The sequence below is a fragment of the Talpa europaea genome, assembly GCF_964194135.1.
Source record: "Talpa europaea genome assembly, chromosome: 12".
Classification (NCBI taxonomy): domain Eukaryota; kingdom Metazoa; phylum Chordata; class Mammalia; order Eulipotyphla; family Talpidae; genus Talpa; species Talpa europaea.
The window spans coordinates 98,127,860-98,152,112 of record NC_140079.1 but is presented as its reverse complement, the minus strand read 5'-3'; the positions used below and the strand labels follow the sequence as shown (position 1 = coordinate 98,152,112).

The 24,253-nt window shown below is 52.2% G+C and overlaps 1 protein-coding gene across 1 annotated transcript in view; it reads right to left on the bottom strand.

The window, feature by feature from the left end:
• Window positions 1-766: 766 nt before the first annotated feature.
• USP7 (ubiquitin specific peptidase 7) overlaps window positions 767-24,253 on the bottom strand; it is a gene marked incomplete at both ends in the record, with an annotated part of 51,766 nt that continues 28,279 nt past the window's right edge. The window contains 29 exons of the mRNA XM_084249631.1: window positions 767-873; window positions 1,207-1,297; window positions 1,402-1,473; window positions 1,608-1,727; window positions 2,249-2,348; window positions 3,019-3,119; window positions 3,865-3,942; window positions 4,030-4,138; window positions 4,564-4,631; window positions 5,063-5,216; window positions 6,017-6,117; window positions 6,391-6,458; window positions 6,548-6,640; window positions 7,185-7,290; window positions 7,435-7,536; window positions 7,815-7,949; window positions 8,751-8,881; window positions 9,170-9,314; window positions 10,609-10,765; window positions 12,112-12,221; window positions 12,707-12,789; window positions 13,925-14,015; window positions 14,101-14,181; window positions 15,142-15,196; window positions 15,664-15,794; window positions 16,657-16,765; window positions 18,967-19,055; window positions 19,671-19,809; window positions 21,427-21,625. Coding sequence (XP_084105757.1) covers window positions 767-873; window positions 1,207-1,297; window positions 1,402-1,473; window positions 1,608-1,727; window positions 2,249-2,348; window positions 3,019-3,119; window positions 3,865-3,942; window positions 4,030-4,138; window positions 4,564-4,631; window positions 5,063-5,216; window positions 6,017-6,117; window positions 6,391-6,458; window positions 6,548-6,640; window positions 7,185-7,290; window positions 7,435-7,536; window positions 7,815-7,949; window positions 8,751-8,881; window positions 9,170-9,314; window positions 10,609-10,765; window positions 12,112-12,221; window positions 12,707-12,789; window positions 13,925-14,015; window positions 14,101-14,181; window positions 15,142-15,196; window positions 15,664-15,794; window positions 16,657-16,765; window positions 18,967-19,055; window positions 19,671-19,809; window positions 21,427-21,625 — 3,125 coding nt within the window. The remainder of the gene's footprint in view (window positions 874-1,206; window positions 1,298-1,401; window positions 1,474-1,607; window positions 1,728-2,248; window positions 2,349-3,018; window positions 3,120-3,864; window positions 3,943-4,029; window positions 4,139-4,563; window positions 4,632-5,062; window positions 5,217-6,016; window positions 6,118-6,390; window positions 6,459-6,547; window positions 6,641-7,184; window positions 7,291-7,434; window positions 7,537-7,814; window positions 7,950-8,750; window positions 8,882-9,169; window positions 9,315-10,608; window positions 10,766-12,111; window positions 12,222-12,706; window positions 12,790-13,924; window positions 14,016-14,100; window positions 14,182-15,141; window positions 15,197-15,663; window positions 15,795-16,656; window positions 16,766-18,966; window positions 19,056-19,670; window positions 19,810-21,426; window positions 21,626-24,253) is intronic.

Genomic DNA, 24,253 nt, shown 5'->3' with positions numbered 1-24,253 from the left:
TAGCGAGCATGCCCTCTGCTAAAGGCTCTCCTATGTGTCTGTTCCATCGCCAGGGAGTATTTATAATGCTTTCACCTGCCCTGCGTGAGCTGCGAGCCGGGGTACGCCTCCTCTGCACTGACAGTGCCCCCACTTAGCGCGCAGGCCCCGGCGGCTGTCGGGACCGTGGTCAGCACGTCCGCTCTGCAAACGGGCTGCAGGCCGTGGCGGCTGGCGGCAGGAGAGCCGGGCAGCTGAGGACCGAGGAAGGGGCGACAGGACACGCGGTGAAGAAAGAGCGCTATTTATTAGGTTGTGAGTTTCCGTTTCGCCTTTACAGATGCACAGAAGGTCATTTAAAATATAACTGAGGGAAATACGTCAGACGAGCCTAAACGTAAGACTTACTAGCTGCAGGGCTGGTGACCGGGACCCCAGGGAGCAGCCAGGCCGCTTGTGCCAACTAGAACAGACGAGACCCCTTCCGCCCACAGGTGACCCGCGTGCCACTAACCTCGGCCTCCCCCGCTTGCCGACGGTTGCCGTGCCCTGTGGTCACCATGAAATAACTCTCATTGGCATCCAAGCTTTATAAAAACACCTTCATTTTGCTCAAAAAGGACAGTCAATAGATACAGAGAAGCCAAACTGAACAGCCTCAACAAAATAAAATTAACATCAGCAGCAAATCCTCTTGCTGGAGACCGGCTAGAGCGCAGTGTCCACAGTTCTGGCTGTTAAAAGGGCCGCACCACACACTGTCCCTCGCCTCGCACACGGGGAGGAGTCAGTTATGGATTTTAATGGCCTTTTCAAGGTAAGTGTAGCGACTCCTCTTTGGGGCTTTGTTGAAGTGGTCGAGCCCCAGCCAAGGCCGAGGATGAGACATGTTACCTGGCGGGGAGAGAGAAACCTGAGACACGGCGGCCCCCAGAGCCCGGCCCACGTAGCCGCCCGCAGCCATGAGGGCCAGCGCCTGAGCCTCGCGCCCCAAGACTCAGCATCCCGGGGGCCTCTACCATCCCGGCCCCTGTAAGCCGCCACCGCAGCCGGACTGAGCGCGTCGACCCTCCCCAGAACCCATGGCGCGCTGCAGCAGGGGGACGGCCGCCAGCCCGCGGTGGGAACGGGAGCACTGGCCTCCAGCCCAGGGCCGCGGCCTCCCGCCTCTTACCATCAGCTGCTGAGAAGCGACCCCACGGTGAGGGGGACCGAGGAGGCTCTTACCAGGCTGAGGTTCAAAATCTTTCAAGTTTACTTCATACTCATCTTCGTTGATGTACTGGTGTCGGCCCATCATCACAATGGCGAACTTAAACTGAAAGACAAGATGGGAGACTCCCTCGATGCTGCCTCTCAGCAGAAGCCCGGCCTCCCAGCCAACCCCACGCAGCCCGCCGGCCGGGTCTGAGGCGCGCGTACCTTTTCAAACTCCTTTTCCTGAATGTCCAGCAGACTCTGGATCCGCTTCATCACTTCTCTGAAATGCTCGCCCTGCAACGGCAAGGACGGTGCCCGCGCTGCTCACGCTCGCCTGCCGCCTGGGCCCAGGCAGCCGCCGGGCGGGCACCCGCCCCAGCCCAGAGTGACCCGAGCCGGCGCGGCAGGGCGAATGCCGCAGAACCCACCTGGTGTATCCTCAGCAAGAAAGGAACCCCAAATGTCCCAAACACCTCCTTGTGGAAGTGCGCCACTGTGATCAGCATCTCGTTCTCCTTGTCTATGTCCACCTGGTCCAAGGGGATCTCCTGGGGACACATTTAACACCTGGGTCAGTGCTGTCGCTGCGGACAAACACCACGTCCGCTCCCGACTCGCAACTCCCACGGGCGGCCCGGTGCTCCTGCGGCTGAAGCCTGTCAGCTGGTATGTCAGCTTCTAGGCGAAGCTCGGGTTTGGGGGGCCACATGGAACGGCTCCAAAGCCAACAGGGACCACAGTTCTGACCAGTTTGCTCGGTGGCCCAGGCTCAAATTTCATTTCTAAGAACGAAAACCACAGGCTCCCCCCACGGGTCGGAGACCAACTGGGGGAGACGAAAAGGTGGCCACAGGGGCAGCGGTGGCTGCCCGGAATGTACGTAAAGACTGAGCTGCGGGCTCGAGGCCAGTCTCCTTTGTGTTTTATCACAATAAAATAATGAATTTTTCAACCTCCCTGAGAGGAAGGGTCACCCCCGGGACTCCGCCGACTGCCGGCACAAGAGCAGACAGCCTGCGGGCCGGGGCCTCTGCACCAACAGGCAGCGCCCCCCGCCGTGGCTCATTACCTCTATTCGAAACGTCCGACTCGTGGCAGGAGATAAACATTCTAATAGCTCATCTTCTTGATGCACACCAATAATTTTGTAGCTTACAATTTCTAGCAGCCTGAGGGACAAAACAAGGGGGGTGGGGGGAGAATGTGAAAAACTGACCACGGAGTCTTCTAGAAACGCGATCGAGGTGCGCAGGTGTGCGGGGCCCAGAGGCACCAGCTGGGAGGCTGGTCTGCAGGGAACGCCTGACGCTGGCCTCCGAGGGCCTGGAGTGCTTGGGGGGAGGCGGAGGCAAAGGGAGTCTGAACTGGGTTTCCGCCAAGCCAGGCGGGCCGTGTGACTGTGTCCTCAGGTTCGCTCGGACGAGAGGTCGCGTTCTTTCACCAGTATCACCCGGCAAGCACTCTGGGAAGCTGCGCCCAGGGCGGCTCTGCCCTGGCAGCCGTGTCAGGCAGCAACGGGCACCGAGTCCACACTGCCAGGCGGAGGCGGCATCCCCTCGGCCTCACGGTGCCGGCCGAGGGAGAAGAGGCCACTTCTCAAATGCAAGCAGGGCAGCCTCCCGAGCCTCAGGCCTCCTCTCTGCCCCGCTGTGTCTTGGCCGGGCGCTGCCTCCCGACTCTGATGAAGAGCCAGAGGTAAGGAGGGGACAAGGGAAACGTGGCTTGGCTGAGGAACCTAAGCGGCTGCGAGGGAGGGGCAGCAAGGAGCCTGGCGCGGCTTCCGGCTGGGAGACTGGCCCACAGGCACCGCCAAGGGGCCTGTCCAGCCCCTGTACTTGCCTAAGTTTCCCTGACGCCTTCTCCCCCAGCTCCACAGCCTTCTTGCACTCCTCCAGCAGGTCCCGGACACACCCGTGCTTGTCTGGGTATAGTGTTATTTCCTGAGGAATGACAGGAGAGAACAAACGCTCAAAAAGACACCCAGGGCTGCCATAATAAACTACTCTGCTTGCAGAGAAAAACCAACCACAGTAATTATTCCCAACCGTCCCCCCCAGCCCCACGGCCCATGGCCTGCAACCCCCAGGACCGAGCCGAGTTCAGAAATGCCACTTGGAAGCAAAAAGCCTGTGATTCGCGCAAGTGTCCCGAGGGGTCAGGCGGGGCCTTCCCCACCCCCAGCCACCTGACGGCGAGGGCTCTGTGGGGGAGGCCCAGCTCGCCCACCAGGTAGGGATATTTTTGGCCTGCGTCTCAAATTCTCCCTCCATTCTGGAAAGGTGGGAGGCTCAGCGTACAAGCAGTCAGACTTTTTCTAGAAGAACCATGCAGAAGTGCGGCTGGACCCGTGACTGGAGTGGCCGTGAGCAGTAACCTGGGAGGTGTCCGCACTATACAGACGTCTGGCCAGGGCAGTTCTGCCCCAGGCCAAGCAGCAAGGCAGGAGCTGCCAGGTCTCCCGCTGGTAAAAGCAGGGTCACTGGGGTCTTGGTTACGCAGCCCCCCGACCGCAGAGGTGGTGCAGGCAGGAAGCAGGCAGACTGCGTCGGGGCCCAGGAGCCCGCACTGGGACTCAGGGACACTAACGTGTTGTCCCCTCATCCTGCTGCTCAAGTTTTCGAGGTCTGGGAAGAGAGAAACCACCACCAAGCTCCAAAAAAATTCCTATCATTAAAAAGCACTTACCTCTTCCCTAAATTGGCTGTTTAACCATATACACTTAAAACTCCTCCTGTTTTCAAAGTCTGTGATCTTCATCTTGAGCTGTTGAGAGAAGAGACGGGCTGCACACCGGCTCCCACAGGCCCCGCGTCCTCCCGCGGCCACAGGGCCAGCAATTTGGACCCGTACCTGCTGATAGTAGAGTTTCTTGGGCTGTCTAGGCTTGAAGAATTGTAGAAGGTCTCGTAGCGTGCCTTCGTAATTATGTCTAAGAGGATTCCCTGGCCCATCCCTGTAACTATACCGGAAAGAGCACTGAAATCAACACCCTGCCCGTGTGCCTAGGACAGATGCCCGCGAGCTGCACGCGGAAGCAACCGCCAGCCTCACACCCAGCCTCGCAGTGTGACCTGGTCCAGGCCGTGCCCTAACCCGCCGAGTCCCCAGGCGGCTGCCCCAAGGGTGACCCAGCACAGACAGCCTTGCGGGGATGCCCAGCGGGTGGGCTGACGATGGAGCCAAGCCAGCCTGGTTTGGCCAGGGCTGTTGGTGACTGGGGCGCCTGGAGCAGCGTGGGAGATAACGTGACAAGTCTACATCTGAAACTAGGAGACGGCACGGCGGGTGAAGTGGCTGCGTACTGAGGACAGCCAATTCCAAACGCCTGGGCAGCCGATGGCAGAGAGCAGATGCCGGGAGCGCCTGTGAGCGGGGTGGGCTTACCCTTGAGACTTGAAAAACTGCAGCAACATGGGGTCGGTGTTCAGCCGCTGCGCAACTGTCTTTGCGACCTGGGAAGGGAGGGAGCGGAAGTCAGAAGGGAACTGAAATCTGCGTACAGCCTTTATCACTCAGCACTCCAGCCGCTCACAGAGAGGCCAGCAGGCCGCACCCGCGCCACAGGGGAATACTGCTGGACGGAGCCAGCTCCCCGGCGCCAGCAGCCTGTCTGCTGAAAGGACTTTTTAAAAGAGTTTTTTTTTTTTAAATCACTGTAAAGATGAAGTCTATAGATTTTTATATTTTCTGATTGTTTGGCAGGGGGTGAGGAGGGGGGGTGTCCCCTTCGGTATGTAATTATTGGAGCAAAGTTACTGCTGAAACCATGACCTCTTAAGCCAAATTATACCAGGAATAGAGAGGATTGTGAGAGAAGCAATTTTCAAAAGGACTCAGTCTTTCTGATGTGAGATCTGAAGAGAAAAGAGCACTTTTCAAATACCTGAAAATAATTCATTCTATTTGATAATGTAACCACAAATCCAGGATCATTAGGGATTGTTTTATCACAGAAAATGACATCCACACGGTGGTAGAGGTCTCTGAAATATTCCTTTGCGGTGGGCAGTTCACTGTTATCATTTTCGGGGTCATCCCTGGGAGGAAAAAAAAAGAATTTGCAGACTGAATCACAGGGCGGGCCGGCAACCAGGGGCAGCTGATGGCACCATCGAGGCTGATGGGCGCAGCCATGACCCCAGGCTCCCGTTCCCAGGTGCCCGCAGCCCCTCGCACCCTGTCAACCGGGACAAGAAGAGAGACAACCCTGCGCCCGGGCTGTGCCCTGGACTCCCAGTCTTCATCTCGACACAGAAACAAACAAAAGGGCTGGGCCCACGCCGGCAGGGCACCCTGTAACTGGAGCAGGAGGGGCAGACTCCAGCATCCGCGCTGAGGCAGGGGACTGAGGAGTCATTCAGCCTAGATAGTCCCTTTCCTGGGCCTCAAGAGCCTGCTCACCCCTGCCGGTGCCCCTGTACCCTGTGGGCTCTGCAACCTGTGTCCAGGTGTGCCCTGGCCAGGAGGCATCAAGAGCAAAGCCCTGGCAGGTACAACAGCAAGAGTTGAAGGCCAGACCCGCAGGGTTATGTGCAGATTTAACTTCTAAGGAATTTCATGTTTTAAGGGAAGGAAAACCCTTTTAGAATCCAGCAATGACTGCCACCGTGCCAAGAGTTCTCAACCTCACTGCAGACATTTTAAGGACACAGAAGCATGAAATGATGACAAGTTCATCGCCACTGACTCCAAAACGAGAGGCCACTTGTGCTAATACCCTAGGACGCTGCAGGAGAAACACCTAAGCACGCCTTGGGGTGTCGAGGGACAACTCTGCGTCCTCGCCTGGGGCTCCCGACACGAGGACAGAGTGAGCGCCCCGTCGGGAAGTACGTACTTCTGGAACACGATAATATCGCCATCCATTAGTTCATCCAGGGCTTTATCAAGAGACACATCATAGTCCTGAATTCTCTCTGTTAAATTCGGTTTAACTTCCTAGAGTCAAAGAAACGAAATGGTCACAATGCACCTTCGTCTGATGCCTGACAGGGCACTTCCTGCGAGTCCCAAACCAGCCCCGCTTTTCTAATAAGGTAATTACCGGCCCTAAATTGGTAAAGATCACAAATCTACAATGTGATCCTCAACCCAACATCGCCCTGAGCCCCACCTAGTTGTAGACTTTACCCAGTGACAAATTTGGGGCTAACGAAACACCTCCCCCAGGCACCGAGGACATACAGATGAAGGGAAACGAGCCACGCAAACCTCATAGAGGATAAGGCTAGTATCCTGGATAAATCCTGCTCTGTCACACATAACCGGGAGCAAGTCACCTGGTTCAAGAAAAATGAGAAACCCAAAGCTGTAACACACCGAGACTTCAGCGAAACTGATTTGAAAGCTGAGCACAGGGAGGACTTACGTATTTTGCAGGATATCGGGGTGTAGATATGCCCACAGTAATTCAAGCTCCGAGTTTTGGGATCATACATCTTCAGAAATAACATCACATCATCTGCCAAGTCGATGAACAGGTTTGGTTAGGGCCTGAACACGCCACACCATGCTTAAGAGACACGGACAGTGAGGGCGGCGGGCGCAGCAGCCCGAGTCGGGTGGGGCCCGCTCAAAAGGCTGGCGCTATGGCTGCGGCAAGATGCGGGGTGAGTCGAGGGACCCGAGGTCCTGCCCTGGTGCCAGCCTGCTGATGGTGAGTTGCCAGGGCAATGTAAGCTGCAGCTGCATCTCCGCAGCCACAACGTGCAGATGAAGCAGTGTGCAGGCCCCTGGCCTCCGCCCGCAGAGAACGTGCAGCCCCCAAAGCATGGGGTGTTTACTCTCTGACCCTTGAGAGAAAGGCCACGGCCCCTGCACCCCCAAGGAGCAAGGGGGTCAGTCACACTGTTCCTCCTCCACATGGGGCTGCCCAGGAAGGCCCAGGGCTTTCACCAACAAGCCTGAAACCCTTGGGGAGTAGCAGGACGTCCAGGCAAGGGAGGTGCCATGCCCAGGAACTCGCCCATCGCTGCCCTCAGAGGGGGCCGGGGGCTGGCACTTACGATCCTTGTCAAACTTGGGCAACGTGGCTCCGCTGGCAGCCAGCTCTGGATCAACTGTTTCCAGGAATATTGTCCAAGGGTTCTCATTATCACTGAGTTCAATCATCTGTGCCCAAAAGAGATGCTGAATTTAGAAGATTCTAATGGCTAAGCAGGCATGAAATCTATACTTGAGAACGGAGGAAAATGTCCAGCTGGGAGAAGCTGGCCCAAGGAGCTGGGCCGCAGCCGCCTGCATCGTGCCACCCACCGTCTTGTTGCCGTCAGCCTCGTTATCCAGCATCGCCGGCCGCTTGGTGCCGTTGCTCCGTGCTTGCATGGGCCACAATCGAATCTGATCTTGTGGAAACCCCTGGAAAAAAGTAAAATTAATTAAAACAACATGGGCTTGTGTTTCAGTTCTGCAGCGGCAATGAGGCTGCAGTAAGAAAACAGCACAAGCAGCCCCCTGCGGGTACGGGTGCGGCAGGAGACCCATCTGCAGGTCGCAGCCAGCTGGGGCTCAGACACGAAGGGTGTGTCAGAGAAGGGGGTCGGTCGTGTGCCTCACAGCAACGGGGGGGGGGGGGTGCGGGCGCACGAAGGCGCCCGTCCTGCATGGCCAAGCCAGTGCGGTGAACAGGCACTCACCATGGTCTGGGAGAGGTTCTGAACAAACTCAGCCAGCGAGGAGTTCTTCAGCACTTTGAACACGGTGTACTTCACCTTCTCTTCATCGTACATGTCATTCCCTTGGTGGCCACAAAACTGGTCCTCCGCCACTATCTGAAAACATTCACACCGACACACAAGTTCGCATGGTGCATGAACAAAGTCTACCCCGCTGGTCACGTCTAGGTTTAGGCACATAAAAAGCAACCAGCCAGCCACTCAGGTCAATGGCCTTTTCCTAGAAAATCCAAGAAGAGTGACCGATGACCAAGGAGACTAATCCAGGTATTTTTTCAGAAAAGACAAAACCTTTAATGGGATTGCTCTTAACTCATCCACAAGCACTGGCCGTGAGCTACAAGTGGGGTGGTCTCCAAATACCATAAAGTAGAGGTGCACAGTGGGCCTCTCTTTTCCATGCCGTCAGTTTGTTAGAACCAATGCCTCCTTTGTCTCCTAACACTGCGAGTGAATTATGAACCGCAACCTGGACAGGCACCTCCCCCGGCGCCCCCCCCCCCCCCCCACCGCTGCTGCTTCCTCCTGTCCGTGTCTGTGTCCTGCTTTCCGGGGACTCGGCCCTCCCTCCTGTGCACTCTTCTGCCGGTCCTGGGGGCCCCTGCATCTCTCCTCCCCTCTGCACTCAGAGGCACGCGCCACACACAGGCGGCAGCCGCTGCCGGATGACCTCAGCGCTTCTCCACCCAGTCTTTACCCTGAGCTGGGGCGTGTTTCCCAGATGGTCAGGGCCTGACCTGAGTGTGAGTGGAAAGCACTCAAGGAGCTGCCCAGGAACGATGGGAGCAAGCCTGAGTCAACCAACAGCGCCTCTAGAACAAGGCCAGGCCGGGCCAGGCGTGTGGAGCAGGCTCTCAGCTGACCCCGGACCCCGCCCCCAGGGCCCCGGAGGCTGACCTGCACTTGCATGTAGAGGTGGGCTTCCTGCCGCTCCTTCCGCTTCTGAGCCTCGATCCTCTTCTCCTCTTGCAATCGTTCCACCAACTGCTGAGGAATATCGTGGTCGGTGACGGCTTGTAAGACTTCACCTGCAGGACAAATGCACCTTCTTTTGCCTTTGCCCAGGGTGGACTTGCCTCCCCACCGGGGAAGGCCTCAATTGTCCATCACCACCCACAGACTCCTCTCTTACAGAAAAACCACTCGGGAGCATGAAGCTACACGAAAGCCCAAGCCCATCCTAGCCTGCTTCTGACGCTGGAAGCAGGACGGGAGACGTGTCTGGACCGGTGGCGCGCCTGGGCCCACTCCGCGGGCTGAGAGCCCAGGGCGCTGGGAGACTCGGGAGACGGGAAGAACAGAAACTGGCCACTCACTCAGCTTTGACTCCCTGATATAAACCAACATGTAGGCGTTGGTGCAGTGGCGCACGGAGAGATCGTCATCATGGCCCCCGTAGTTGTGCTCGATGGCTTCCTCCTTCGTACACCTCGATACCACGTCATCGTCAAATTTACACCACTGCAGAGGAGAGCCAGGAGACATCAGAGGCGGGGCTAAGAAGCAGCACGAGTATTCTAAAATACCTGATGTGGTAAGGCCTGGCCTTGCCTCAGAGACTCGTCAGAACTTCCCCTTTCCTCACTCAATGGTCTGGGGAAATTGCTAGCGTTCATCCATGGGCAATTTTGTGATCTACTGAAATAGCTCATCATCTTCTTCTTCTTTTTTTTTTTTTTAAAAAAGATTTATTCCTTTATGCATACAAGAGCTGGGGCATAGGCCAGAGATGCGGGGAGTGAGAGGATTCACCAGAGACACCAGAGTGGGGAACAGAACAGGCGGATTGACCCAAGTACACTGCTGAGGGGAGCAGCGGGAGAGCCAGGAGAGGTCTGCTGTGCCAGGTGGGTTGCTCCCTGGCTGAATCAAACCCGCGCTGCAGTGGCTGCGGATTGCTTCATAGATTGCGTCTTAACCCTTGCGCCAACAGGGAGGCCCTCAAATAGCTCATTTTCAACTTAGGGTCCAATCTCCTGAAACTACCAACTTTTTACAGAATTAAAGAAGCCAGTAGTATTGAGATTCCTTTTTTTAAGGATTTATTTTTATTCATTTACGCATACAAGAACTGGGGTGTAGGCCAGTGGTGCAGGGTGTGAGAGGATTCACCGGAGGCAGAGGGGGAGCAGAACAGGTGGAGCTCCTGAAACACACTGCTGAGGGGAGCAGCAGGGAGACAGGAGAGGTCTGCTGCGCCATGTGGGTCACCTCCCTGGCTGAGGATCGAACTCAGGCCACAGTGGCTGCCAAAAGCTTGATAGCACTGAGACTTTAACCCTTACCCCACACCAGGGAGGCCCAGAATTGGGATCCTATGGTGTGGTTATCAAAGTGACCAGGCCCTTTTATGCCACCCGGTGACATCATGTCCCGACAGCAGGCTCCCTGGATGAAAACCCCACACAGAGATGTAGGCGAACAGGCAGGGGAAGCATTCCACAGCTGGGGGAAGTGCAGAGTGACTTCTAGCCCGCACTGCCCCCCACCAGGCCATGGAAAACCATGCTGCTATTAGCCTTAGTGGGAGATCCGTGCCTCACACTAGCCAGAAGGGATTCTCTAAGGTCCAGCACTCAGTGCTGACAAAGAGATGCACAAGAGCAACCATGAACCCACTCTTCATCTTAAAAGAACCAGCAATGAACACACATCAAAACACCAGAGCCAGGAAAGACCCCGCAGCCAGCAAGCCCACCCAGCTGAAACGGCTGCAGTCCCCACTCAGGGTCCCCCCGCCACCTCCCACACTTACTTTGCCATCCCCTTTGGGATTTAGATAAACCACGTAGTGTCCACCATGATTATCTCCACTGTGGACCAGGACTGCATGAAGAATATAATTTGCAGGGTCCTTAGGATCTGTTTTTTGCAAAAATTCATCGAGTGGTAACTGTTCAGGGAACTCAAACCTATTTAGAAACATTAAAAAAACAAAAATCCAGGTTTTAGTCACATGTGACATGTTTCATCACTGGGTTTTATTTGTTGTTAGATCTCTAATTTATTGGCTTTTCTTGATTTGGAAAAGGAAGTCTGATGTACTACTACTACTAAGGCAGCTGCAACTTACTAGAACAAATATTTCTGCATCTACTAGTACAAGACTTAAAGCCAGATATGAGAAAACGCCTTAAACACTGAGATACCTAACAACTTCAAATTCAACGCTATGACGCGAGTCAGTGTTAGAGCCCGTGTACACTGTGGGCAGTTCCGGGTGATTCTGATGGTCCAGGGCTTAGGCCACTGCAGGTTTGAGAAACACACAAATTTGTAAAAAATCAAATTTGGGGAAGGAAGACACATGGAAAGGAAACTCCGCAGTGTGATTTCCTAAGACATCCCGAACCTGACCTGTATTTAAATTATGGGCTCCATAAATATTTCAATTACATGGTGGAAACCCATGAAGAGGAAGTAAGTCAGGGGAGGCCTGCAGTGCAGACAGAGCCAGTGCCCACGTGGCGCTCAGGAATCCTGGCCCAGCGTTGCCAAATGTTCTAAATTCCTAAAAGATGCCACAGACCGAGACTTCAACGTGAAATCTCGTGATTTCTTAAAATGTTAGGGACTAATTCCAATGAAAACAAGGTGAGGAACCACCAAAACACATCTGCAGAATGGATTTAGTCTGCAGGTTGCTGGTCGTGACTGGTAGACAGTTTCTGACATAAAAGACAAAAGACAAAGGACGAGCAGAGCCCCAACCTGCGGTGTGTCACCTGGCTGGCTGGGCCAGGCCGCGCTCTCCCTCAAGTCTGAAGGGAGACTGAGCAACCTCTATCTATCCTGTCAAAGCTGGGGCTCAAAGTAAACAGGAGAGAAAGCAAGTGGCAGACACCTGGGACGGGGCACACGAGCCCCACTGCTTCTGCATTCTTGGAAATTCTAACACCTCTAGAGTCAACATCAATAGAAACTACAAAATACCGGAGAATCCTATTTAAATAGGATCTATCATCGAATTCCATTTCGGGGGTAACGTGTACATTCCAGCCAAGACCACACTGACTGGAAATCCTGAGGACGGCTGACCCAGAGGAGCCGCAAGAGCTCCGCCTGCAGGAACCCTAACCTGCCACAGAATCCGGAACCTCTTGGGTGAAGCGACCCCTGCAGCATTACAGTGCTGACACCTGGGCAGGAGGGAAACCTCAATAAATCAGAGACGCCCTTAAACTCCAAAGACTCCACAGAGCACCGACTACCCCGCCCAGGACGACGGGGACCTGAGGTCCAGCCCACAACAGCTCACCTGTCGTTGATCTTGATGTTTTGGTCCGTCTGAGGGTCATACATAAACCTCATCAGCTGCAGATGTAACACTGGTGGCAGCGTTAGGAATTTCACTCCTTTCTCTGCTTCCTGAATGACAAGGAAGAAGCGCTGCTTTCGTCTGCCTGACACCCAGCAAGGCAGGCAATAGTTTTTCTGCTGCCCGGTAGGGACTTTGGTGGGGGAGGCAGGGGTAGAGGCTCCAGCTGGTGCCTTTCAAAGGTTCTGATTGGATCAGTATCTGGGCTGCCATTAACAGAACTGCTACAGCAGCCTGCGCGAGAAATCTCTACTCCGGACTTTATCATCCAGTCCAGCAGCAGGGCGTGGTGAGGTGGAGTAAGACTGGCCACTGGGGGCCACACCACAGTCATTAACAAGTAGGAAACACAGCTATGGCAGCAGCAGCAACACAGTCAGAGCTCTCTGAGACAGAACAGCCTGACGAGAAATAACATCCTTGTAAGTTCTCAATACCAGCAGCAGGTGAAAAAAAGGCACGCGTGGGTCTGTAACGGACAACCATGCAAAGAGAGGGCAGCGCGGCCGGGGACGGCAGCACAGGCGCCCGGTACCTGCAGGCCGTGCTCCCCGGCGTCGTACTTGTTGTCCCCGTCCAGCTGCTCGACTGCCACATAGTCCACGAAGGATTCAAAGACTTTAAAGAGAAAGAGGAAAAAAGTCAACACCAGTGGCCACTAGAGCTCTGAGCATGACGTGGCCGCCCAGCTCTGGAGCGGGACACAGGGCGGAGAGACCAGCTCTGAGCAAGGACTCAGTCTCCACCCAAACTGTCGCGTGCGCCAAGTCCCCTCCAGGGCGCCAGCAAAGAGGTGACCACTCTAAGGATACCAGGGGCCACAAATGGCCAACATGGGAGTTGACGTTTTAACGACTTTAACAGAATCAAATATCAAGTACAAGTTCTGTCCAGACGCGTGTGACAAAGCTACAGTCATGAAGACCATGTGAGAGCGGACCCACGGCTGGGGGGAGGGGGCGGCTGTGGACTCGCCAGGGCCGAGGGGCTAGCGTGTGACACGTGACAGCTGCTAACACTGACTGCACCGATGAGTGAAATTTGCCAGAAGAAGTGGTTTTCTCACACAGGCACCGAAAACAGTGTGTGTGAGAGAGAGAGAGAGAGAGATGTGAGGTGACCGATGTGTTCACGGACTGGATGAGGCGTCCTTTCCGATGCGGGTATCACTGTAAATACCACGACTTCATTGGGTGTACCTCAGTAAAGCTGGGGGGCAACAGGGTGTCAGTGGTGCACACGCAGACAAAGGAAGAGCTCTGACAGGCCGCTACACGGGCACCGGGAGTGCGCAGGAGGGTCGGGGAGCCGCATGCCCGATAACCTCAACCCCCAAACCACACAAGTATGAAGAAAAGGCGGCTCCGTAAAGAGACGAAATATTTAAAGCAATAAAAATGCTACAAAGCAACGAATCAAGCGATTGGTAGGTGCAGTATGAACGACTCCCGTGGATACAGGGTTGAGCAAAAGAAAGGCGAGACGGGCCACACCCCAGCTATTCCTCCACACGAACATTTAAAATTACAAACATTAGAAACCCCACTCGTGGTTTCCTGAGGCGGGGCTTGAGGGGCGTGGGCAACGCTTCTACTTCTTCACTGGCTGGGTTCACCCGAGGGAACTGTTCATTTGTGATCTGAGCAATGTTCTGTCTCTAGCCCAAATTTCAGTAAAGATCACCGGTGTAAATGAGACACTAACCCCAATCAGGAAGTTATCGAGGGTGTGCCAGTGTACACAGAGAACTTACTGTTTTTCTTTCCTTTTATACTTAGTTGAATGTCATAATAATCTTCTCTTCTATCAGACCGATAGTCTACTTCTTTACACTGGATGTAAGACTAAAACAAGGAAAACAAGGTGGCTGAGTATCAACAGGCAGACACCAGCACAGCCCATCTCTGTACCCCCAGCGCCGGCACATACCACCATCTTGCCCCTGAACAGCTTGGGGATGGTGCCCTCCACACACGTGCCCTTCATCTTGTTCTCCACGTTATCCAGCAACTGAAAGAGAAAATGTTGGTTTTAAGCAAACTTTAGGCTGAGCGTTTCAAGTCATTTGAAACTTGACAAGGAAATTTCAATGCTCAAAGAAATGCTAGACTATAAATATTATGACCTTTGGCATGCAATTATCAAAAACATACAAAATCTTCTTCCTTGCTTGGATATTTACAAAAATATCTACATGCAACAGTTGAGATTAACCCTTTACACAGCCTTTGGAATGAATTAGTAATCTGTAGTGCCTTTAGAAGCATTTTTTATATTCATTTTTACCTCTGTGGAAAAGCATGTAAATTGATCACTAAACTTAACTCGTATTGGTCCACACCAAGAGATTAATGAGGTTGAGCCTGTCAACAGGATTGACTGGTTTGTCCATGGATATTTAATGAACTGGATTCAATCCAGCTAGTGCTGCAAAAAAGAAAACACACCTTGCCCAGCCAATCACCTTGAATCGCCATTGTGTGTGTGTGCACGTGTGTGTGTACGTGTACGCACGTCTTTCATCACAACTGCAAGAACGGTAATTCGCTAGTAACTAAAGACAGTTCTGAGGAGAATCACCCACATACTTCTGTGTAAAGGAGGGGTCTGCCAAGCTACAGAAGTCACTGCTCTAGATGGAATGAGGAGAGCGACCTACGCCAATCTGTGGCTTTTTGACTAATAACTCGGGCAGATGTAACAAATCAACAAATTGGGCTTATATTACCTACTACTATTTAAATTCAAACTTCCTCTTCACATTACACTTTTCAAATATTTTTTTTGTCTTTCATTTCTCCCTGGCTTTTATACTACACAGATACTACATTTTATTTCTAGCCTGGTTTTGGGCATATTTGAATTAGGATGATGCGAAGTAGGGCTAAGGTTTTACTCGGTATAACAGCTTCTGAGAGTGCTTCGAAATATTAAATGTAAAGTAGTAAACAATTGTAGTTTGGAACTTACCACTCGACACAGCTCTTGAACATCATGTTGCATGAAGCTATCTAAAGTTTCCCACCTTAGAAAGATAAAATGAACATTTATATTCCAACTTTCAAATTCAAGTTAATTAAAAAGCAACTTAAAAAAAAAAAAACTATACTGTGTATCATCAGCCATTTATTTAAAATTTATTTTTGGAGATTGTAATTCCAAGATAAACGGAATTTTAATAGGACAACAAAATGGTCAGAACTTTTAATTTAAAACTTCTGAAATCTCACTGCAAGAGCAGGTGGTGTTTGCTCGAGTACACAAGAATTCATTTGACAGCTATACATGTCCTTTTTTAGAAAGTAAAACTTTCTGGTGGTAAATTATTTCCTAGGCAAAGTGCTAACACAAAGCCGCTGTTTCCAAAGAGATGGGACATGACACGGTGCCGCCAGCGGCAACACGGGGGGACCCGCGCTACGCTGCCTCCAGCTCCTCGGTGCCGCTGTCCAGCGTGGAGACACAGCAGGCAGGGCAGCAGCGGGGACGTACCCGAATGACTTTGTCAGTTTCTTCGTTCCCACCGGCTTATCGCTGTGCTGTAACTCGTAGAACACTCTTTGTAAAGCTAAAGGGACGCTTTTGGATGAATCATCGCCCTCTGTTGGCATCATGTAAACAGCCTAAAAGAATTGATTCAGAAATAAAAATAGAATCTTATGGGAAAGCTTCACTTCTAATATCCCAGTGCTACGGCAGTGGCTAGGGTTTTCACCTATCCCAGATTGTAAGTCAAAGTCTGTTTGTTTTTAAACCATGAAAGTCTTTACGGACAGTCTGGGAAATTAAGTATTTTAGAAGTTATCTGTAGTTCCCCATCCAAAGAGAACCACTTTCATTTCATACTTCTTGGAGCAACATTTTTAAATGAACATTACTTTCTAACAAAAAGTTTGTTGAAAACTTGAATGTGACTGAAGTGGCCACGTCCAGCCACCCCTCACGGCAGGCCCCTCTTGGGTGGCCAGCGCTGTCTGGCAGGGGAGCACAGCGGCACTGGGAGGCCAGCAGATCAGCCATGTCCCCCACCAGGAGGGCAGTGGCCCCTGCTTCTCCACATGTGCACGCAGTGTTCCTGGAACCCAAATGGCAGTCCACGCGGGGTCAAGGGCTCTACTGTCTGTCTCGGTATTCTGACGGGAGTAAGCAGTCTCTACAAGAAGTGAAAATGAAGACTTGACAGCCAATGCTTTTTCAACTAGTTGATTTTGATACAAAACTTTTCAAATGTTGCTGCTGAAGGCTCTCATGTATTTTTTTTAACCTTTATTATTTCTGGTGCAATTCAGGTTAAGGCTAATAGCTGCAGTCAATGTCCAGCACCAGGTCCTGACTGCCCAAGCACCAAGGAGTCCAGATGGTAAGGAGGGGCCCTTTCTGAGCAGAGCTCTGTGCCCCAGGAAGAGACATGGCAAAGCCTGGCCCTGAACACGTGAGAGAAAGGGGTGGGTGGAAGGTCGAGGGAGAGAAATACCATCCATTTACCTTTCGCAGTTGATTTGTGAAAAATAAAGTCTGCAGCAGGCTGTTCATGTAACAAGTCGCTCCCTGATTCTTTAAACCGACATAGCCCGTGTGCTTCTTTGAATCCCACCTACAAGATCAGTTCGAGGTTGAGGGAAAACTGCACAGGACAGCTCCTTGCTCCTGCAGTGTGAGTGGAGCGTGGTGGCTGACACCTGACTGCTGTGCATGGCCCCTCTCCCCACCAGCCTGACACCCCTCCAGGCTAGTGACCATCGCTGGCCTGGGGCACCGAGGAAAGCACGGCCAGGAGCGCTCATCACCAGCTCCCTGTGGCAGTCACAGCGCTGCTCGCCGAGCGCGTCCACCGGTGCACGCTCCAGAAGCAACTTAAGCCCACGTCTGCTGACATCCACTTGGCCACCACTGACTACGGCGAGCCCTCAGGTGCTGACCCTGCTGCCTCCCTTGTCACACTGCTTCACCCTGTGGGTCTGGGTATGACATGCCCTTAGGTGCCAGGTGCAGAGAGCAGGAGAAGACGGTGAAATGCATCTTCTCTGTTGAGCCACACACACAGGAAAAGGCGGGCATGTACGTGGACCTGGCAAGTTTTACTCGAGACTCTGAAGCTACAGTCTTTCCACTTGATTCTATTGTGGTTTGGTGGGTTAGGGAAAAAGGCCAGAGTTAAAAGAGTCCCCCATACTGCCCCCCCCAGATACTAACAGGAAACAAGACAGAATGCCACTGGAAAGCAGAACCCCCATCTCCCTCTGCGCTGGATTCAGAGTCGTGAACAAGAACAACCACCCTCAGCAGACAACACTGGTGGAAACACTACTGCATGTTGTGGCCACCGGGAATGTGACCTGGGACTGGCCCGTGGCCTGGCAAATATACTCAGGTGTACGCACTGGCTCTGGTTAAAATGCACCTGTGTGGATGTAAATAATTTTAAAAATTGGCAAGAATCACAAGAATCCTCAATTACAGCCAGCTATTAAAAACTATAATTGGGGCCTCCCTGGTGGTGCAAGGGGTTAAATCTCAGCACTATCAAGCAAGCTATCTGCAGCCACTACAGCACGAGTTCAATCCCCAGCCAGGGAGCTACCCACATGGTGCAGCAGACCTCTCCTGTCTCCCTACCACTGCTCCCCTTAGCAGTGTATTTCAGTAGAGTTGCCTGTTCTGCTCCCCACTCTCTGGTGAATCCTCTCACCCCCGGCACCTCTGGCCTACACCCCAGTTCTTGCATGTGTGTGTGTGTGCGTTTGTGTGTATATACACACACACACACACACATACATACATACATACATACATACATACATATATATATGAGATCTTAAAAAAACACAAAACATAGTCATAAAGATTTAGGTGCTAATGATACAACAGATTTTTGACAGGTTGAGACTGAACGAAAATATGTTTTGACCCTGAAGACTCCAAAGCCCGATACACATTTTTAGTTAAAGACATGGGATCATAAACAATAGGTTTTGAAAATGGAGTGGGGAGAGGAACTGCACAAATTTTAGAGACATAACTGTTTTTGCCCCTGATGCCCCACTACCTGGGCTACCCTAGTGTCTCTCCCCGCCCCACCCAGGTCAGCCTGGCACTTGTGCCAGAGCAGGGTGCCATGGATCCTGGTGGGCAGTAAGTGAGGCTGGGTGCCTGCTGCTTAGCGCCTCCCACCCCGAGCACAGCAGGAGACCTGCAGCCCTGCCGGAAGTCTGCTGACCCACACACCTGCTCCCTATTTCCCATCTGCCCTTCACAAGTGCCTGGTGCTCCACCCAACCCCAGACTTGCCCGCCAGTGTCTTTACTCCCTACCCCAGTTGCGTTGTCTCTCCTTGTTAACAAACGACCCCATCCCAAAATTCCTTAAGGCCAAACACATCCCATGGCGTCAGCACTCCGTGTCCAGTGGCAGAGCAGGTCCCCGCCTGAGCCCCCCATCGCCACACACTGGTGCACCTCCCAGTCGTTCAGCCTCTGCCCTCCTCAAAATCCAACCAGATGTGTCCCACTGTCACTGCTCAGCGCGGGTCCCAACAAGGCCACCCGACTAGTCGCTCCTTGCAGACAGAGCCAAGGGCAGTCCTGACCTAGCTGCACCCCAGGCACAGGGCCTTCGGGCAGACACTGCTCAGCAACGGACCGGGGGTGAGGCTGGCACGCGCCCCCTGTGCCACGTGGGCCCAGGAGCGAGCACAGAGGGTGAGGCCTGCTGGGTCCCCATCTGTCATAGGCAAGTGCATCTCGAAAGTCAGCACAGGACCTTTTGTTAATAGCGCCCAATTAAAGAAAAACTTACGCAACTCCATGGGGAGCATCTGCCTGTACAAAGACTTCAAAAGTAACTTTGTCATCATCTATAAATCCTTTCTCAGGATCAGTCACTTCCTATAAAAAAACGAGAATATTCATGTCAGTTATAGCAATTCAATTAAGAAAAGAGGGAATATTCAAGAACTGCCTAAGACACAAATGCTCACTTTATTCCAAAGAGACAGTTACTCTAGCTCCCTGTACTTCACAGACTAAACTGCCACTAAATTCTGATTTCACTGCTTGCTCCTCTGGGAGAGGCTGAGGCTCTCCCAGGCAGGCAGCAGCATGACGGGAGGAAGCTGCGCCTGCTCCTCCAGCAGGGCTGGCAGGAGCCCCCTTTCTAAAGCTTCCACTGGCGTCCCCTGTCCCAGCAGCCCAAGCGGACTTCTTGGGAATTCATTCAGTTACATGGCAACAGGCCAAGCTGGGGGAAGGCCCCAGAACCAGCATTATTTCTCTTAAGGGAAAGTCGATCTATCAGGAAAGCTATTAACTATGTCACTGTGTCTGGCAAGAGTGGAGACTGGCGTCCAGGTGCTGCTAAAACTGTGGGGAACACATTTGCACAGGCGCCCGTTCCCCTTCAGAAAACACACACTTGGATTCTAAAATGAACAGAAGGGTCTAAAGAGTAAACGAAGGAGGGGAAGAAGCAATGACGCTTAGACTAAATATAAGGTTACTTACACTCCAGGCCATAAAATTGGAAAATCCCCAATCATTTTCTTTATGGAAGAACAAATGACTAATTCGACGGCTGAATGACTTCTCGTCATCTCTGTAGTTTATTATCTTGAGCACAGCTTGCGCGTGACAAGACCACGACCTGTCAAAGACAATAATCTAAGCTTCTTTGGACATTTAACGGATGTTTACACATTTTTAAAGACACTAAAAACCAGCACACACGACGTGGCACTTGTGTTTTCTATTTCCTCTTTCTTCTCCCGGTGGCCAGGAGACAGAGGACTGCAAGGGTGTGGCGCGCCCCTTCACACGCACGGTCTAGAGCAAGAACGCGCGTTTTTTTAATTTCCAAAAGATTTTAAGTTTTTTTTTTGTTTGCAACTATAAAACAGTTTCTAAGCTCTCAGCACTGGCCATAGCTCTAAGACTAAGGCCCAGACAACAGTCTAGTATTAGCACAGCGGAATGTAGGGCCCGCACATTCCTGACAAAGAAAGGGAACACGACAACGGTGCTGTTTCTCTACAGGAACAGACTTAAATATCTGGGCTTGAAAGGTATCACCAGTAACACGGGCCTCGCAGCGCCCCTGCCGTGGCCTCTGTGCACAGGGTGGGCGTGGGCCCCAAAGCCCACATAGGGGTGATGGCAGATGCGGCCGAGTATGGGGCAGACCACAAAGGGCCTTCGGATCAGTGTTGAAATGTTTTTAAAAACCAGAAAGACATCCCACTGTACCCTACTAAGGTCCGCAGTGAAGGGGAGTTACAAGGAAACCCCACAGCTGAACCAAGGTGCTTGCAGCCCTCGGGTGCCACACCTTCTGCCTGTGCAGGAGGATGACGCCAGGCAGAGCTCAGTCTCCCCAAGGCACTGTGAAGGCTGACGCTGTCTATCAGACGCAAACACTCAGTCATCAAAGCAGATCACAGTGGGAAGGCAGGAAGAGAACCGTGGCCAAAGGTCCAGGCCTGGCCGTACTCTAAACTAACAGGGCATTTCTTGAAACTGGATGGTGGCCCCTGGTGCTGTGATAGCACAGCCAGCGCCAGTGCCCTCGGAAGCAGAAGCCACAGGCCCACGGTGGCCCGCTCGGGGGTGGCAGGCAGGCCGCGACAGATGGGCCACAAGGTGTTTCTGGGCCCTTCAAACACTCTGTCAACTGAGCTTCTGATCAATGCCAATCAGGAACAGTGACAGATTAGGAGGAAGAGCCAGAAGTTAAACTGATTTTGAGGTTAAATCAGTAAGTAGAAAATGTGAAGTCTCTAATATCTGGTTTCATCGAGAAAAAAAACTTTCCCCAATTTTAAGACATTTGTATGACTCTTTTTAGAAATTCCATGTATAAAAACTAACTGTCCTCCCCAGGAATCAGTCAACACACAGCGAGGCGGTGGCAGGGCCTGAGGAGACAGTCCCCCTGCGGTCCCTGCCACAGCCACCCCTGCCCCTCCCATGGTCAGCAAGTCCACACGGGCTCTGGTTCATGCCCCAGGGCTGCTTGCTTCTTTCACAGGGACTTCAGCTTTTCATTTCAAGAAAAATAGACAATTTTCTAGTTTGGCTAGAATTACCTACTAGTGAGTTTTATAGAGCGAAATGTATTTAATTTAAAATCAAAGAACTATGTGAAGGCAGCAAGGAAATTCAAAAAGAAATGCAAAATTCAAAGAGAGGCCGATCAAATCCGGCTTCCGATTAATGCACTGTAACTATTTGTGGGTTTGTAATTGCATCATTTAAACCGTCTTACGTGGAGTCAGATTCAGCATTGCACTGGAGAAAGAATCCTACGCTTTTTTGGTGTGGTCTGTCTGGATAAAAGCGTGGCATCACCATAATCTTCCATGGCAGATTTCGCACAAAACACGGAGGGCTAAGGACCGACTCACTCAGTCTGCTGAAGCGCTCGACAGTGAACTGGAAGGTGGCCTCGGAGCGCCAACTCGTGTCTGCAAGAAAACACCTTGTCAGTCACAAAGCCCGCTGGGAAACAGAACTAACAGACTTGGAATAAACTATTCTATAGCGCCGCAAACTAACGGCTACAACTGGAAAAGCAAACACACGTTTCCACCTTCTTAAAAACCACAGTCGGTGAGGTGATAGTTTGTGTGTGAATGAGCCCTTCCCTATGAAATCCCAATCTCAGGGCTGACAACAGTCACATGCCTTCACTCCTGGAGTCAAGAGTTTGGTGGGTGAGACTGTCTATTCTACTCTCTCTTAATTCCCAAGTAATCCTCCGTGAGTCTAGAGACTTTCGAGAGAGTAAATCAAACAGCTCATGGAACATCTTTTCAAGGGCAGGACTTCTGGAGGGGAAAAAGGCTTGAGACTCAGGCTGCATCTAAAGGAGAGAGATGGAGGGGAGTGGAGAGCGATGACTGGGGGGCGTGGGGGGGCAGCCATGCCCACGGAAGCGCAGCCACTGAGAGGCAAGAAGACCGCTAGGAAGTTAGCCTAAAAATAAATGTCATTTGGATTAGTTCAGCGTTTTGTGAATTGCCAGACTGGACTCCCTAAAGGGAATGGGTTGTTTTTGTTTTTAAAGAAGCTGGTACCCTTTTCAACATAAACAGCGTAAACTGTGTGAGTAAATTAAACAAGACTGGAGGCAAATTGGAAGGACCAGGCCCTCGACTGATCAAAAGCCAGGTGCTGACACAGTGCCTCTGAGACTCACTTAAAAAGCCACAATTTAGAGTTCCACCTTTTAATGACACTGTCAACCAGCTCTGACTAACCTCGGTGGTGTCGCTGTCCATGCTTCTCAAACACTCCCCAAGGGGACCCCTCCCACTCTGCCACTGACTCCTGCGCCTTCACAGAGCAGCAGCCCAGAACACAGCAGCAGGGCCAACAGCGACGGGTTCTCTAAACGCCCTCACTGCTCCTGTCTTCTTGCCGGCTGGAGGGGACCAAGGACACACGTGGAGGAGCCACGGCCGACAGAACAACTGGCAGTGGTGTCTGGAAGGCTCCTCTGGGTTAGAATCCGTGCTATCCTGCCCCCAGGGCTGCTGAAGCACGGATGAGATGGGCGGGGTGGGGGGGGGTGGGGGGGTGTCCACTCATAAAAACACTCCCTCTCTTCTTCCCAGGCTCCAAACTTCACAGGCACGACCCAGCGCTGAAACAGACTTTTCAGTGTCCAGAAACAGCCGGAGCGCGTGCCTCTCTGCATTTGTTCTTGAGAAAACATGTCCATCGGTCCTCATGAGAGGGGGGTGGTCTTTACCAACGAAAGAATGATCAAGGGCATGAGTGACAGCACCTCCCCTCCCGCCAGACAGTCCTCACCCCAGATGACATACGCGCAGCCCCACAAGGTCACAGCGCCCAGTGTGGATTACATGGAAGAGCACCGTGGGCTGATTGTAATCTCTTCCAGCAGGGGGTCTCTCTTCAATCCCCTCGGTGGATAACAGTCTACCAAAAAGTAAGAAACTTTTTCTAGATAATGTCTAGAATAGTTCAGGACAAACAGGAGCCATTTTCTACTCACACACAAGTGACACCTGAGAGCAGCTTTTAATGCCCACTTTGCAGGACAGGAACGCAGGCTCGCTGAGGATGTGTAGGCATTTTACAGAACGAGAGCTCACCCCAGAGGACTTCAGTACCTAAGACCTGTTGACTCTGCTGCCTCTGGTTTGCACACTGCCACCGTCTGACTTCACACACCACAGAGCCCAGGCCGGCCCCGGCTCTCTGACAACTGGCCCACTTCATTTTCAGACACAACTAAGCTCTTTGCAGGATTAGATTTCTATACATACAAAATTTATAATAAAATACTTTTTTGTTCTTCGATCCCATGCTTTAGTCAAATTCCTTAATCATTAAAAATTAAATGGAACTCAGTCAGGTACTGAAGCCAATGCTATGGGAAGCCCTTGGGAGACAGAGAAAAGGTGCCACACCTGGCGCCAGCCTGGCACACAGACGCAGCGCTCAGTTACCACACCAGGAATTACCTTCTAAAATAAGCAGATCAAAAAGTATGCGGGGCCTCCCTGGTGGCGCAGGCCGTTGAATGCAGCACTGTGAAGCTGTCCGCAGCCTCTGCAGAGCTGGTTCTATTCCCACCGGCTGCGGAGATACCCACATGGCACGGCAGACCTCTCCTGCCGCGCCCGCTGCTCCCCTCAGCAGTGTATTTCGCCAGTCTGCCTGTTCTGTTCCCCGCTCTGGCTCTGGTGAATCCTCTCACTCTCCCACACATCTGGCCTGTACCCTGGTTCTTGTATAAATAAATGAATCTTTAAAAAATAAAAAAAGTTTAGCATGAGATTTCATGTGAATAAAAACGCAGCTCTTTGAATCAAAACTCTTCTACTAACTCAATGACTGAAAAAGTTACATTAACACACCAAAACATCAGCCCTGGCACCCACCTTGGCCGACCTCTGGCCTGACTATCCTCCTATGAGGAACCGCATGAGCCTGGTCACTGTCGCTGCCCAAGAAACAGGACTCAGGGGCTTCTGTGTGATTTCTGCAACTTCTGTGTTACTTCAAGTAGGAAATTACTTTGCTAATAAGTAATACAACTGGAATTGTGAAGGTCACAACAC